Source organism: Gadus macrocephalus, chromosome 22 (genome assembly GCF_031168955.1).
Source record: "Gadus macrocephalus chromosome 22, ASM3116895v1".
In the NCBI taxonomy this organism is placed as follows: Eukaryota; Metazoa; Chordata; class Actinopteri; order Gadiformes; family Gadidae; genus Gadus; species Gadus macrocephalus.
Genome location: NC_082403.1, coordinates 17,262,990 through 17,277,926, shown reverse-complemented (window position 1 = coordinate 17,277,926; position 14,937 = coordinate 17,262,990). Strand labels below are relative to the sequence as shown.

The 14,937-nt window shown below is 46.2% G+C and overlaps 4 protein-coding genes across 9 annotated transcripts in view; 1 reads left to right on the top strand and 3 right to left on the bottom strand.

Annotated features, from left to right (window-relative positions):
• The first annotated feature begins 22 nt into the window (after nt 1-22).
• rbm48 (RNA binding motif protein 48) lies at nt 23-2,127 on the top strand. The gene is made up of 5 exons (XM_060042691.1): nt 23-181; nt 475-665; nt 762-907; nt 1,095-1,660; nt 1,922-2,127. Exons 1-5 carry the CDS (start codon nt 56-58, stop codon nt 1,985-1,987), a joined length of 1,095 nt encoding a protein of 364 aa, XP_059898674.1. The 5' UTR covers nt 23-55; the 3' UTR covers nt 1,988-2,127.
• On the bottom strand, nt 2,035-3,757 carry clxn (calaxin). Of its 4 annotated transcripts, none has more exons than XM_060042692.1 (6): nt 3,574-3,757; nt 3,229-3,387; nt 2,941-3,045; nt 2,708-2,859; nt 2,276-2,346; nt 2,035-2,190 (listed from the first exon to the last, which is right to left on the bottom strand). In XM_060042692.1, the coding sequence occupies exons 1-6, from the start codon at nt 3,638-3,640 to the stop codon at nt 2,040-2,042; spliced, it is 705 nt and encodes a 234-aa protein (XP_059898675.1). In that variant the 5' UTR covers nt 3,641-3,757; the 3' UTR covers nt 2,035-2,039. The 4 variants fall into 4 exon arrangements, with proteins under 4 accessions (XP_059898675.1, XP_059898677.1, XP_059898676.1 ...); XM_060042694.1 differs by having other exon boundaries at nt 3,229-3,414; nt 3,574-3,689; XM_060042693.1 differs by having other exon boundaries at nt 2,097-2,190; nt 2,276-2,380; nt 3,574-3,732.
• Nucleotides 3,758-4,981: 1,224 nt separating this feature from the next.
• On the bottom strand, nt 4,982-12,292 carry sytl1 (synaptotagmin-like 1). Of its 2 annotated transcripts, XM_060042689.1 has the most exons (20): nt 11,972-12,290; nt 11,517-11,592; nt 11,248-11,371; nt 10,669-10,820; nt 10,445-10,568; nt 10,284-10,341; nt 10,053-10,089; nt 9,911-9,951; nt 9,731-9,764; nt 9,568-9,608; nt 9,224-9,260; nt 9,091-9,131; nt 8,680-8,796; nt 8,397-8,563; nt 8,086-8,188; nt 7,573-7,734; nt 6,811-6,889; nt 6,566-6,665; nt 5,723-5,928; nt 4,982-5,433 (listed from the first exon to the last, which is right to left on the bottom strand). In XM_060042689.1, exons 3-20 carry the CDS (start codon nt 11,367-11,369, stop codon nt 5,291-5,293), a joined length of 1,764 nt encoding a protein of 587 aa, XP_059898672.1. In that variant the 5' UTR covers nt 11,370-11,371; nt 11,517-11,592; nt 11,972-12,290; the 3' UTR covers nt 4,982-5,290. The 2 variants fall into 2 exon arrangements, with proteins under 2 accessions (XP_059898672.1, XP_059898673.1); XM_060042690.1 differs by lacking the exon at nt 10,053-10,089 and having other exon boundaries at nt 10,284-10,360; nt 11,972-12,292.
• Nucleotides 12,293-14,704: 2,412 nt separating this feature from the next.
• The window catches only part of cd164l2 (CD164 sialomucin-like 2), a 4,476-nt gene continuing 4,243 nt past the window's right edge, over nt 14,705-14,937 (bottom strand). For both annotated transcript variants that reach the window (XM_060044158.1, XM_060044157.1), the window contains one exon: nt 14,705-14,937. This exon is cut by the window's right edge and continues 443 nt beyond it. The gene's annotated coding sequence lies outside the window, so the exon portion shown is untranslated.

The window sequence follows — 14,937 nt, the reverse complement described above, 5'->3', positions numbered from 1 at the left end:
ACATACAAGCAAATCCCTTATTTTGAAAGCAAACATTGGACGTCCTTCCCCAGACATGGCGGCCCCTGTCCACAAAGCAGACTGCTGGAGAACTCCTGAAATCTACAAACATCACGAACAGAGAAAAGTTTGCATTTCTCGACCAAAATATCGAGATGGTAGGAAAGCTAAAGCGGTAAAGGTAAGGAAGCCGGCTTAATCTACACATATGAGTAAAAGGGAATCGTGAAAGAGCCTTAAAACGTCACGGATATATGCAATCACAAATCCCAACATGAAGAGAAATCCCCAATTAATTGTAATTTACATATAATGTTTAAGAATACCAAAAACGTAAACGACTTTCATTAGCGTCAATTTAAAAACGGGCTTGGTTTGTATTGTGTTGTCAATAGCCAGTAGGGGAGAGATAATGTAACATATTTATGTGTTTGCTAGGACCAGTCTCGCAGTGTTTATTATATTTCTGTCCAGGTTTACACCATCAACCTAGAGTCACGCTACCTGATGGTGCAAGGCGTCCCAGCCATCGGGGTGATGCCTGAACTGATCCAGCGCTGCGCCCTGTACGGGGTCATCGAGGAGTACAGGCCCCTGGACGAGTACCCCGCTGAAGAATTCACAGAGGTCTACCTCGTCAAGTTCCAGAAGCTCACCAGTGCAAGGTTAGGACGGTGTTTTGTTTATGGTTCACTGCTGGAAAATACTACTTTGCCATCCTGACCACATGAATGGTACGATTAGTTTTGCTGTTGTTTCAGGGCTGCTAAGCGGCACCTAGATGAGAAGAGCTTCTATGGGGGTGTGCTCCACGTGTGTTATGTTCCCGAGTATGAAACCGTGGAGGACACCAGGCTGAAGTTACAAGACCGACGTCGATACGTGATGAGGACATGCCAACATATAGGTTTGTTGCACCTGAATATGTGAATCATTAAATATCATACCAATATGAATTGGTATAAATGTGTAATAACAATGTGAATAAGCATTCTATGTTCTATGTCCATTTAATTGCATTCTATGTACATTATGTACACTGAATTAAATAAAACAAAGAATTGTGATGGGTTTTTGCCATTATCATTTTATAGCTAGAGAAAGGGAGCAGACGAAAGAAGCCACAGAGGAGGACCCTAAACCACCTGACCCCACCCCCAAATCAGAGAGGTCCTCCAGATCAACTGATGAAAAACGTCCTGCTGCTGCTGCTGCTGTCTACACCCCAGCCCCACCGAGCAGCAGCCATTACCTGGGCTTTCCATCGCTGCCGTTACCACCTCAGGAAGACCGTTGGTACAGACGCAACACAACTCAAGCCGGACCGTCAGAGGACAGAATGGGGTCGTTACACAACGCGTTCCCTGACACCGCACCGTCTGACACACCGGGAACCGGCACGGGGGTCCAAAGTCAAGACACAGAGACACGGGTGACTCCGAAGCTAGCCTCTGCGGTGATGTTTGTACCGAGGACCACACATTTGGAGAACAGGAAGCGTAGGCTGCAGGCGCCCCGTGACCCGCTGTTGTTGTCATATGACGTCGTGGGGGAGAACTCTCCTCTCGTTGGTCCTCAGCTCCCGGAACCGCCCCGGTTGGACATGGAGGATGAATCACTGAACACGACAGTCCACCAGATCAGGAACACACTGAAACAGGTAGCTGCTCTCGAAATGGTTGTTGTTATTTGATCGAATGATGTTCATACGTTAAGCTATAGTCTATTGAGGCGCCCCGGTGGCTCACCAGGTAGAGCGTTTACCATTAAGGCTCAGTCCTGAACACAGCGACCCGGGTTCAATTCCTGCCCGTGCATTGCTGCATGTCCTCCCCTCTAACTTCCATACCTTCCTGTCTATCTCACTCCATAATCAAGCATTAAGCACTACTAATATAATTATTATTTTGTTTCTACTTAGGTGGACTCAGTTACTGCAAACAAACCAGCAAAGGTGAAGAAGACTAAGCCTCGCCGCAGGATTTGAGATCTTCCTTCTGTGGTGTTTCCCAGAGACTTTTATCACCCATCCAGACTATTTATACATTTATTTTTACACTTTCTGTTAGAGAAATATGAACACATTTTTTGAATATATTTTTATTAAAACAAAAGAAATTCACATTCCATACTAATTCTTCAACGTTCCGACGGATCTTGGAAAGCTTGCTGCTCAAACACCAGTATACTCTGAAAACAAGAAAGGTTTGAGTATTATGTCAAGTAGCAATATTGAAAATGAGATCCAAAGACATCAATTTTATTTGATTGACACCTTGGCGTCAGGGAGACACGTTCCGAAGGCTTCAAGTAGCAGGTTCTCTTCTTTGACTGCCTTCTCAAAGTCTATAAAAGAGAGTCTGCCGTCATGGTCATGGTCCTGAGGGCAGGAAAAATTACAATTCATGAATCTTTTCTTGTGGTCCAGACCAGCCCTTCAGAAAGCAAATTTTGTGATAAGTAGCCTGCCAGTTAATTTATAAAGCCCTCTTCATGCACAAAGGTTGTTCAGAACACCTGACACATGCAGAATCACAATGAAAGACTCTTGAAGGTTCAGTCAACGGAAATAATTTAAATGAGCGATCTAAAATTAATATAATTCAATTTGATAGATTTATTTTTCTATTTCTGACAATGAATGTCGAAAGTTTGGGCAATCCAACTTTGAATTCCGAGTAAGATCCCAGTAGAGCTTCCCCCATACCATCTTCTTGACCGTGATCTCCACCAGGTCTTTGATGCCCTCGTCGGGGTCTTCCTCCGTCAGCTGCCTGATCAGACTGTTCTTCAACATGTGAAACATCTCCTCCCGGGAGATGAAGCCATCGCCATTCAAGTCATACACGTCAAAGCAGTCTGGTCACAGAAACAAAACAACTAGGGTTATTAGGGTTATTACCTTATTTTATTATCCTTGAAAGTATGCTTGTATATTACATTTGATTTTTTCGGCCAAGGTCCCACGAAGGAAAACAGACAGTCCCTCAGTCCACTCTCTGACACTGACGAAGCTGTCGTTGTCCTTATCAAACGCCCGAAAAACTATAAGAAAACACAAACCACAACTAACGGTATTTTATCAATCTCACTCGCGTTATCTCTGAACACAATGGTTCGCATTTAATTTACGTTACTTTTGCAGCTGTTAATATTGAATGACACTTTTTTTTCATTAAATGTTATAACATTTAGAAATCTGTCCCAATCTGGCAACACTGGTCCTACCTCCATCCATTAGCATGTCATCAGTCATCCCGAAGGTGTTGTGCAGGATGCTCCTGAACCTCCCTCTGTCCAAGCCGTGCACAGCCCGTCCTGACGCCGCCACGTCCCCCATCAGTCCGTTGAAGAGCCGAATCAGGCACTCTACTTCGGTTTTATTGACTGTGTGAACACGTGCTCATGTGAAATCTTGATATACAGAAGTAACGTGGACATTTTGCATTCATGTCTATACATCGTGCTTACATTAGCAGATTAGCCAATTAAGCGTAATAACGGGATGTTTCCTAAATTCCAGACCTTAGTCAACCTATATGTTAAATTAAATGCTTAGCTTCCGTTACTTACAGTGCTTCACTTGTTTGGATATCGTTTCTGCAAGATTCTGTATTAGTTTTCTATTCAGAGAAGACATTTCTGCTGTTCACCGGCGGACGGCAAGCGCGCACCGGTTCTGTATTCTGTTGTCATGCCGTCTCCATAGCAACCAATATATACCAGTGTTGCCAGATTGGGCCGGAAATCTGGCCCAATCTGGCAACACCGTGTACACCGCACTCTGCGGGGGCGAATCTTTTTTTCGTATGATGGCAGCGGCAAGTACAGCCTTTTTCGCCTCTGATTCGCCTCTGATTGGTTAGAATGGCTCGCCTCCGATTGGTTATGGTAATGGTGTGAGAGTTGTTATCTCTATCATTCCGGTGTTATTCATGGCCCTATCCAGATGCATCGGACACCAGCCTTCCGAGTTGCACTTCTGACGTAATTTCCGGTCTCGGAGCACTTATTGCGTTCCCGTTCGTATTTATGATTGTGTCATGAAATTGGCTATTCGCTGTTTATTGTTAGTTACATTAGCCTCTTTAGCAAACCTGCTCGAAAACAAAACACAACTTTACATCGTATTGCGCAATGCACGCACAGCAAGACCGTGCAATGCATAAATTAGTGACCAGAATAAAGTAGCAATGTAATCAAGTGTGTAAGAGCATTTCAAATCGACATTAAAACGACCAAAATGGTACAAATACAAAGAAATAAATCTCTTTACGAGCGCAGCCATTTTTGTTGAGTCATCACTGAGCTCATGGAATGATCCAGATACCTTGGACACCAGCCTTCCGAGTTGGAAGTGGGCAAATCTCCCAGCTTTCTTGGGGCATTTCACGGAGGCACGCCCTCTTTTTGTCTTCATCTCGGGATTCTGAGATTATGCCGAGTGCAGTGATAATGCTCTCAACAAAAATGTCGGCGCCCGTAAAGATATTTATTTTCTTTGTATTTGTACCACATTCCTCAAAAGGTCTCTGGACGGCCCTGTAGAAAAGATGCGAGATGAATCGCCCAAGGTGTGTGCCCACGAAGGCGACCGTGAACCTAGAGGTCTGTAGAAGCGCCAACTGAACGCGGACGGCATCTTACTTGACCGCAATTGGATAATCCTCAGATGGTTGTGAAACCAGTGCCGAGTTTTAGCCTGGAGTGGACTCAAAGATTTTCATGCCTACGATCACATGCCTTCCCCACACACACACACACACACACACACACACACACACACACACACACACACACACACACACACACACACACACACACACACACACACACACACACACACACACACACACACACACACACACACACAACCTCATTAACCCAGTTTGAACCTAATAATATCTTCAGGGTGGGTTATTGGTAGGATACAGTAAACATTCCCTTGGCTACTCAGTACACATGCAGCTTTCCAAACAAGTTTTTTGAAGGCATAATATTTATTCACTAATGTACAGAAATAGGCTTATCAGCAAGGAAGTTTTGATCTGTCAAAAACCCTTTGACAGATCAATGCACACATTTGCAACACATAAAATGCCAATGAAAGACCAAGCCTAGTAATATAATCAGTTTACTGTAAATACTCGACTAATGCCCATTAGTATATCTTTGTGGTATTTGTGAAAGATGGAGTTAGAAAAACAGGCACAGAAACTTAACTTGAAATGCAGGCGGCCGTGAGCTACTTTTAGTTAACTTCATTTGTAGTGTTTGTGTTTGAAGGGATTCAATTGTTCTGTAGTAATATGTTTGTTCTTATTGGAAGTGAGGCGTCAATCCACTTGTGAGGGTTTTCCATCATTGCGTCCCACACGGCCCTCTCTTCTTTGGTTGAGTCCATCCAGACCACGTCTTCACCGTAGCTCTGACCTGCCATATGTATTCACAACACACACTTGTTTGTTTCAAGTACATCAATAATATTCCATTGTATCCCAATAATGTTTATCTGTATGTAAGTGTTTGTGTATGTTTACACAATCTCTGGAGCCAGTGTTAATCTTTCTCATAATCCAGGTGAGAGGTCACATGCAAGCCCCCCCCCTCACCTTACCCGTCTCCTCCTCTGATTGGCTATTCAGATTCTAGTCCTTCTATTTGATTCCGTTCTCATTCGTCTACATCTGTCCTCCGTGCCGGCGTTGGGGGTCTCACTCACCGGTCCCGGGGCTCAGCCGAACCCCCCCCAGGGGGCGTGTCTTCAGGCCGTCCCGCTGCCACACCGTCAGCTCGGCGCAGGCCTCCCGCAGGTCGCTGGTGTGGAAGCCGTCGTACACCATGGTGTGGTTGTAGGCGGGGCTTATAGAGTGCTTCACCGTCCGCGTCTTCTGGCCGCTCTGACGGCCGGCGTCCGGAAGGATGTAGCTGGAGGGGGGGGGATGGACAGAGGGGGTGCGTAGGGTTGGACGTGGGGTAGGGGACAGAGGAGCTAAGACGGTACTTCTGAGGCCTCAAGATACGGGAACGAGGATATGGGAGACTGTCTGGGCTGAGAGGAGAGGGATGTATTGGGGAGGATGGAACCATGAGGGGGTGTGTTCCCCTCTGTCTCTACTGCAACTGTTTGCATCCCCACCAATACAAATAAACTAGAAAATGCTAACCTGTTTTTCTTCAGCCCAGTGGTTGTTTTTTCTAAACCAGGGCACACGTCACTTGAACCATTTCAGTATCTACTCCAATTTGAAATGCATGCTTTGTTTTTCCTATTCTACATAACATTTACATTCAGGGGATTTTGCTGACGCTTTTATTCAAAGCATCTTACAACCATTCACTCACTCATTCACACACCGATGGCTGAACCAATCATGTCAGGAGCAGTCAGGGTGAGGTCTCTTGCTCAGGGACACCTCGACAGGAGTTTGAGCCGGGGATTGAACTAGCAACCTTCGGGTTACCAGTCGACCCGCTCTACCTCCTATGCTACTGCATTGATGAGGTCACCCACGGTTTACCCATGGCCAATAATCCGTTACATTATCCGATTCACTATACCGACCTTTTGACGAAGGAGTCTACGGCGCCGCCTTTGATGGACAGAAGACCTTGTGCTTCTCGTAGCCATATATGAAGCTCCCCTGTCAGAGGTAAACCCCCGCCTACACACACACACACAAAAAACATTATTTTCTTCACCACTTTTAATGTCCTGTGTAATCTTTTCTATTCATTAAGTAGATGATTCAAATGTGTACGTGTGTGAACGAGAGGGTGACTGTGCATGTGTGATTCTGTGTCGCTCACCCTCAGATCCCTGTGGGATGAACTTAACAGAGAACACAATGATCCCACGACTACTAATGTCGTCTGGACTCAACTGAACCTGAGAGGATGGGTGAGCGAGGTTTCAAAAAAGGGGGGGGGGGGGGGGAAAGAGAGAGAGAGAGAGAGAGGAGAAAGAGAGAGAGAGAGAGAGGAGAAAGAGAGAGAGAAGAGGAGAGGAGAGGAGAGGAGAGAGAGAGAGAGAGAGAGAGAAAGGAGAGGAGAAAGAGAGTGAGAGAGCGAAAGCAAGAGCACGAGAGAGAGAAAACACTTTGTAGGAAGGGGAGGAGAAGAGCGAGAAAGAGAGAATGCACTTGTAAGGAAGGGGAGGAGGAGAGCGAGTGAAAGTGAAATGGAGAGAGACGGGAGCAGAAGGGGGAGAGAGAGAGAAAAAAAGAATTGCGGTTACGTAAAGCCTTTGTTAAGATTCAGAGCATGTCTTCCTCTGCGTCTCTCCCTGCCCCTCAGCACTCCTCCAGGGCTGTCTATTATGTGTCCTTGGGCCGGCTGGGGGAGAATGATGACTGCAGAAAGCCAACCCGGCTAATGTCTTATGAATGAACATGCATGTTTCACCAAGCGTATTTATGTACATGTGTCCGTTTACGTGAGTGTGTGGTTACGTGAGTGAGTGTGTGTTTAAAATGTGTTTGTCGCATGTTGACAGGCATTTGACACACACAGATTTAAATATATAAACACAGAGAGAGAGAGATATGCACACACACACACACACACACCTACCCGTGGCTGGAGGGGGTGCCACTGGGGCTGGCTGCAGGCCCAGTCCCAGGAGGCCAGCAGGACCTCTACCTCCCCTAGGAAGATGTTCCTCCCCAGGGCCTCGGCGTGCCACACGGAGAGGTTCAGAGTCCGGCCCCGCAGCTCCCCGACCGGTACCTTATACTGGGTACACCAGCGCACACACGCACACACACACACACACACACACACACACACACACACACACACACACACACACACACACACACACACACACACACACACACACACACACACACACACACACACACACACACACACACACACACAGTGGACTCCACGGTTCACCAGCCAGTGCAACCAGCCACCGAGGATTGTGAATGGGCAGCAGCATTGTAGACGTATTTTGCACATTGATGGTTAAATACTAAACAGGGATCGTTCAATCCAATTCACAATTTGTACAATACAGGTGCTTCAATTCAGTATATGAGAGCGAGTGAACATAATGATGAGGAGTGAATCCGAACTCACTTTGAGGGTTTGATCGTAGACGGGGCTCTGTGTGTTCTTCTTGACCTTTGTTTTCTTCTTACTGTGGGACGATTTATCCGGCAAGAGATAGGCTTTGACATAACTGTGAAACAACAGACACAGGCACACACACACACACACACGTCAGAAATCTGGGGAAATGTCAGTCTCAACACACTCAATCACAGATACACACAAAAACACACCAACGCATCAACATGTAGCAATAGTAGTAAGTGTTAACTTGTGGAACTTTTATGCAAGACATCACACACACACACACACACACACACACTAAGTCCAACACTTACGGGTCTGAACGATTCTTGCGAGCCGTGGCCAGGTCCTCACAGCGGCACACAGACACCAGAAGCTCCTCCCTCTGGGTGTGGTAGACCAATGAGAACTGCAGACGTCCCCTCACCTCCACCGCGCCAAACTCCCCGCTACTGAACAGACTCATCATACTGCCGCCAATCTACAGGACACACACACACTGTACGTCATCGCCATGGTATGAGTCATCATACGTCAGTAAAGTCATCAGTTGATTTAGGCTTTGTGTGCGTGTTTGTGTGTGTCTAACACACACACCGTGTAGCTGGAGTACAAGCTGCTGACAGAGCCGGTTGTTCTGAGGGAGGCTGAGACGGGATCAGTGTGGCCACTGGACAGGGAGTCTGTGTCCCCGTTGTGTCCTTCAGAGTCCTCCTACACACACACACACACACACACACACACACACACACACACACACACACACACACACACACACACACACACACACACACACACACACACACACACACACACACACACACACACACACACACACACACACACACACAGTTTGTGCCTCATAACTAGGCTTGTTGTTCCACATATAGAGGGAGACGTCAAATTCAAAGCATAGGCAAATACATACTAATAGTAGCGGGACTTTGTTGACGTTCTACTTCCTTATTTGATACATATCTGAGTGAAAGAGAGGTGTGAAGTAGCTACCTCTGTGGTCGCCACATGGCTGTTACTTCTGTGCTCGCTCTCTGGTGGAGCAAAAGGCAAGCGTCAGATGACATGAGAGAGAAAGCGAGAGAGACACAGAGACACAGATGAAGAGTGATGGAACTGGTATTACCTGAAGACAAGGAAACGCCATCTTTCTCCTTTACTTCCTGGAAGGGAAATTCCACAAAAGTAATGATAAAGAAAATGTGCCCGCTTCCAACACACACACACACACACACACACACACACACACACACACACACACACACACACACACACACACACACACACACACACACACACACACACACACACACACACACACACACACACACACACACACACACACACACACACACACACTTTCCTCTACCAGAGCATTAAGCCCAGTATTCACAACATGTAATAAACACATTGCTGCTACTTCTAAGTATATACTGTATGGTATGTGGGAGAGATGTGTGACATAGATACCTCTGCTGTGGGTGAGTGACTGTTACTTCTGTGTTCCGACCCTGGTTGAGGCGAGTAGATAGCAGTAAAGAGAGAGAGAGAGAGAGAGACCATTAGGAAGAGAAGGACAATGAGGAAGGGAGGGATAGTCAGATAAAGACGACAACGTAGGAATGGGTACTACCTGAAGACAAGGAGGCGTCATCGCTGCCCTTAACCTTTTGGAATGCAAATAGAAAACAAGATTTTCTACACAAGGGTACCTGTAAGCATGCACTTATACAAACCAATCTACCTGGGTCCCCTTTGCAACCCACACTCCCTTTTAATCAAGTAGCATCCCATTGAAGTGGGATGTAGTTACCTCTGGTGACGGTGGACGGTCGCTAGTTGTGTTTTCAAACTCTAGGTGACGACAAATAGCAAGAGAGAGAGACCATTAAAGAGAAGGACAATGAGGCAGAGCGAGAGAGACCGGAGCACAAATGTGTAGGAATGGGAAGTACCTGTGGACAAGGAGGGTTCATCTTTGCTCTGAACGTTCTGGAATGGAAACGCAAAACAAATAACCCTCACTGTCTCAAATGTACACACGGCGCAATAAGAATACGCCCGTGTATGTTACATCTGCACACACACACACACACACACACACACACACACACACACACACACACACACACACACACACACACACACACACACACACACACACACACACACACACACACACACACCTGTGTTTGTCTGGCCTTTGTTCTTGGTGCGGGTGCAGGAGTGATGCGTTCCTGATGCCTGGAACCAGGGGTTGGCACTGAGATTATAAATGCAAATACAACATGTGCCAATACATTACAAACAGACGCAGCATCCGTCTCTCAGCTTTGTGGGGACTCACTGGTCATCTCTCTGCTCCTCCTGGTCCTCCCCCAGTCTCTGCTCCACCCCTGGGGTCAGGCTGCAGAGGGCACCGGGGGGGGGCTCCTTCCCCAGTCCATCAAACAAATCAGCCAGTGGCACTTCTTTTAACACACAAACACACACATGCACACACACAATGTTACCACTCCTCCTGAGGACGACCACAACAACAAACATCCCCCTCCATGCTTGACCTCTGACCTTTGCCCTTTGACTTCCGGCGGCGGATGGAGGAGTGCACCAGGTCGGCCCCCGGCTTGGCGCTGCGGTGGCGCTTGCTGCGCTCCTCGCTGAACCAGGAGCCAGACAGGGTCCGCAGGCGCACGGGGTTCACCTCCGTCTCCTGCAGGCTCCTGCAACAGTCCAGACGCACAACACCACCCTGCTGATCAGCGGCCGCCGGGCCAAAGGGCATGTGCTCTTTGTTGTTGCTATTGACTGCACTTTCCGATAGAATCACAGAAGATTGTTGTTGACGGGGCCCATTTGATGACAACACAAAAAAAAGACACCTCAAAACAAGTTGAGAACATTCCCTTGACATAACTGTGATATTCATAATATGTATTATTATAAATAATCACTACACATACATAGTTTCTCCCATTACGCTATTAACTTCAGTTCACGTTTCAGTTTTTTTAGCCCACGTCTGGTCTTCTGACTAGACTAAAGATGTTTCCAGTGCCCTTCTACAGAGCAAGCAAAGGGTGAATGCATTTGTGCTGTGTAGGACTTGATAGGCCGCCTAGGAAGTCCTACTAAGCAGTCACCTCTGACCTTACGCGGCCCTCATCGCGTCGCCGCAGCTCAGAGTCCCGCAGTAGAACCTGCAAGATGGCCTCCTGTTCGTGCTCAGTCAGGTGACCCAGGTCGAGGGAGTCTTCCCTGTCTCTCTCCATCGCTGCACAACAGACACACAGCAGCAACAAAGCAGTGACAAAAGGCTTGATTACAATCCCCTTACTAAAAATTAATATATCTATGATAGCGTCATATTCTCTGTGTCAGTCAGTCAATCAGATGTTTACTGCATATTTCAAACTCACTTCCTAGTGCTCGAGGCAGCTCACTTCAGAACGATGAACGCATGCGTGGACAAACTCTGCTGCCGCGGTTGGTTAGCTGTTGCAAGATTGGAGAAAAGTTCAACAGGATATGACAGCAGGTGGTTACCTGCACCGAACAACAACAACAAAAGATCCTGCCAGTCTGTGTTAAATAGTGTGAAAAAAAAAGAAGCTTGTTTCCCGTATACTGAGGTGACACATCAACACACTTAAGAATTAGGGTCAGCATTCCAAATCAGACTGATCGAGAGTGTGGACACCTGTCGCCGCTCTCTCGCGCTCGCGCTCTCTCTCTGGCTCTCGCTCTCTCTCTCGCTCCCTCTCCCTCTCTCTATCTCTATCTCTGTAATACTTTTTTTAAGCGTTGAAAAGCTGGACTCTACAGAAAGAAACTATAAAGAAACTAAAAAAAAAAACGTAGATGAACAAGTTACCTTCATTGATATTGTCCACGGTGAAAAGCTGATATCCGCTGCAATGACAGCGCGAAGTGCTAGACAAGTGAGAGCTGTTTGAAGTCAGTTTCCTCTCTGGTGGAGGTTGACAGTCTGCTCAGCACACGGAGTTGAACATGAGTTGAACACGCCCTCTTAACTCTGACCTGAAGCAGCCTCTAACCAGCGTGACGATGACGACGGGGGGAAAGGGCTCCTAGTTTGCTGAAGAGTAAATCAGCGATTGCAAGCGAGTTCATGTCTGAGCAGGGTTTGAAGGGGCGTGTTTAATTAGAAGTAGAACTTCACTTGTCCGTTCGTATGCATTTACTCAGAGGGGTTGCATGTAACTTCGTTCCTGCGTGGTGTCCACGCCTCCTAAACACACATAAGCTGCTTTACTATGTGTACATACACACACACATACACACGCACACGCAGACACACACACACACACACACGCAGTAGGCTCAGGGCCGTCGTAAAGGGGTGAAAGGTGATGACGATTCTAGGGGCCCACAGCCCAGGGGGGCCCCAAAAAAATAATAAAATAAAATAAAAATTAACTACCAGCCCACAGTACTAGGGCCCCCCCCCCCCCCCCGTCAACAATTGCCCCCCCCCCCCCCCCCCCCCCCCCCCCGTCAACAATAGCCCCTTCCACCCCCCCCCCGTCAACAATTGCTCCTTCCACCCTCCCCCCCGTCAACAATTTAGCGCAGGGGGGCCCATCAGTACCTCTTCTATAGGGGCCCAGGACTTGGTGCAACGGCCCTGAGTAGGCTACAACAGCAGCAGTTGAGCACGGTCTCAAATTCAGAGCTAGTTTCAATGCATCAAAAACAAAAATGTGCTACAAGGTTATAGACGCTCGGTACTGTTGCCGAGATATTTTACATTTGAACACAGCCTAATTTATCTCACTAAGAAGTTTGAATGTGTGCTACAAGGTTATCATAGACGCTCCGTGCCGTTGCCGAGATATATTACATTTGAACTCAGCCTAATTTATCTCACTAAAAAGGTTTTTTTGTGGATGATTTAACAAATATAAATAGATTGTGTTTGACTACCTATAGGAAGTCAAACATTTTGAGGTGCACTCAATTGTAATGATACTTTGTTCATGTATACATAGGCCTATTATAGGCTACTTCAAATATTTGGTCGAAAGGAGTTGAGGATTCTCCCCAGATCTATTCTCAATCGAACCCACATGTTATGAGTCATTATGTCACAACCCAAACTAGAGCAATTATTTACCCAGAGCAAACAAAAAGCTGCAACAATTTGGGCTTAACTCAATGAAACCGCAAGCCATTTAATGAAACATAAGTTAATTCAAGACCTTAAAATTCTTCCTAAAGATGAAGGTTTGGCATATGATCTGTGACCCTCTCAACATGCCCATCGCAACCCACTTATGGATGCCGAACCACTTGGGAAACACTTATCATGCCAACACACTTGTATTTTATTCTCTCCCTCAAACAATTTGTTTAATTATGAATCTCCTTTACTGCGTGTGGGATTCAGGCGAGGAATGGACAGGCCGAAGAGTGAATGGACTGAATTCACTTCTTTGTTACTGCGTTTGGATGGAAGCCATGTTCTTGCCACTCCTCTGCCAAATTTGTCCCTATTCATTAGGGGCCCGTCCAGCCGCTCCATCGTGGTCAGGCCAAGGTTTTTTGTCAAACAGTCCGGCTAGCAGTTATCTTTATTCTTGTTTGTCAAACGTCATTCTTATCTTGAGGTCTTGAAAACAATGTGGACACACCCACCCAGATTGCAAATTGCATGCACACAATTTCTGTAAGAAACGTTGCATACGCAACGCATTACAATTTGAATGCGCACCAGAGACTTAAAGGTTGGGTATGGAATTCTCTTTTTTGGCAATTTTTGCAAAATTATTTGAAATCCTTATCATAACCCACTTACAGCCACTGAGTTAGAAGTACTGACATGAAAATTAAACAAGTCAATCATCTGTGGAACGGGCAGGGCTCGAAAAACTCCAGCCAATGATTTCCAGACCCACCGAGTAGCATTGTAAGTACGTCAATCAAACGGTCGTACTGCCCTCCCGCTCCCCGCGCGACCCCTTCGTGCACGTACTCAAAGCTTGTGACCCAGAGCAAGCTTCTGTTGTTATCCTGCGGTGGCTACTGGAGCTAGCTAACTAGCTAATGGCTCGCTCTCGCGGATCTGTTCGCTCGTGCATGATTGCGCGTTAATGTACTTGGAATGGGTGGAGTCAGAGTCAGCGTTGAAGGAGAGGGGGTAGGACCATTTGAGCTGTGTGTTTTCAAAATCTGCTGTCGTTTCGCAAATCCCATACCCAACCTTTAACTTATTTTTCATGTGTAGTCAGTATGTGTCAGTAATTATCAGATGATAATGATCATCAGCAATATATTCAAAGGAAGATTGGTGGATATTTAGCCTGTAATTGAGTGGATATTTTTTGGTAATATAGAGGTTATATTTCTAATGTTATGTTCTTTATGTGCTTTGAAATGTCATACTTTATATTCAACCCCAATATACTGTATAGTTTATATTGTGATGAGTTGTAGGACAAAAAATGAGCACAGAAAGCTATTATTTAAAGGCTGTTTATGAAACCGATATGGACCAGCTTTGGTCGGCTCCAGCAGCCGGAAGAAGAAATTGAGGGAAATACAAAGTAGGCCTAATTAGAGAGATGCAAATGAAGAATAAACCAAACGGGGTCCAGAGTGAGTTTATTTGCTGTCACTCTCGTATAACACCCAAAGTAAATTCAACAGCGACAGACGCACTGACCACTTCCTGAACACAAATCACTAGACACACATTAAACACGTTCACGCAGATTATGGTGAGTGCGGTTGACATATTCAAATAAGCCTCTGAGTCAAGCTGGGGGACAACACATCCAAAGGGAGTTTGAAGTTGATATATTAAAAAAACACACAAAG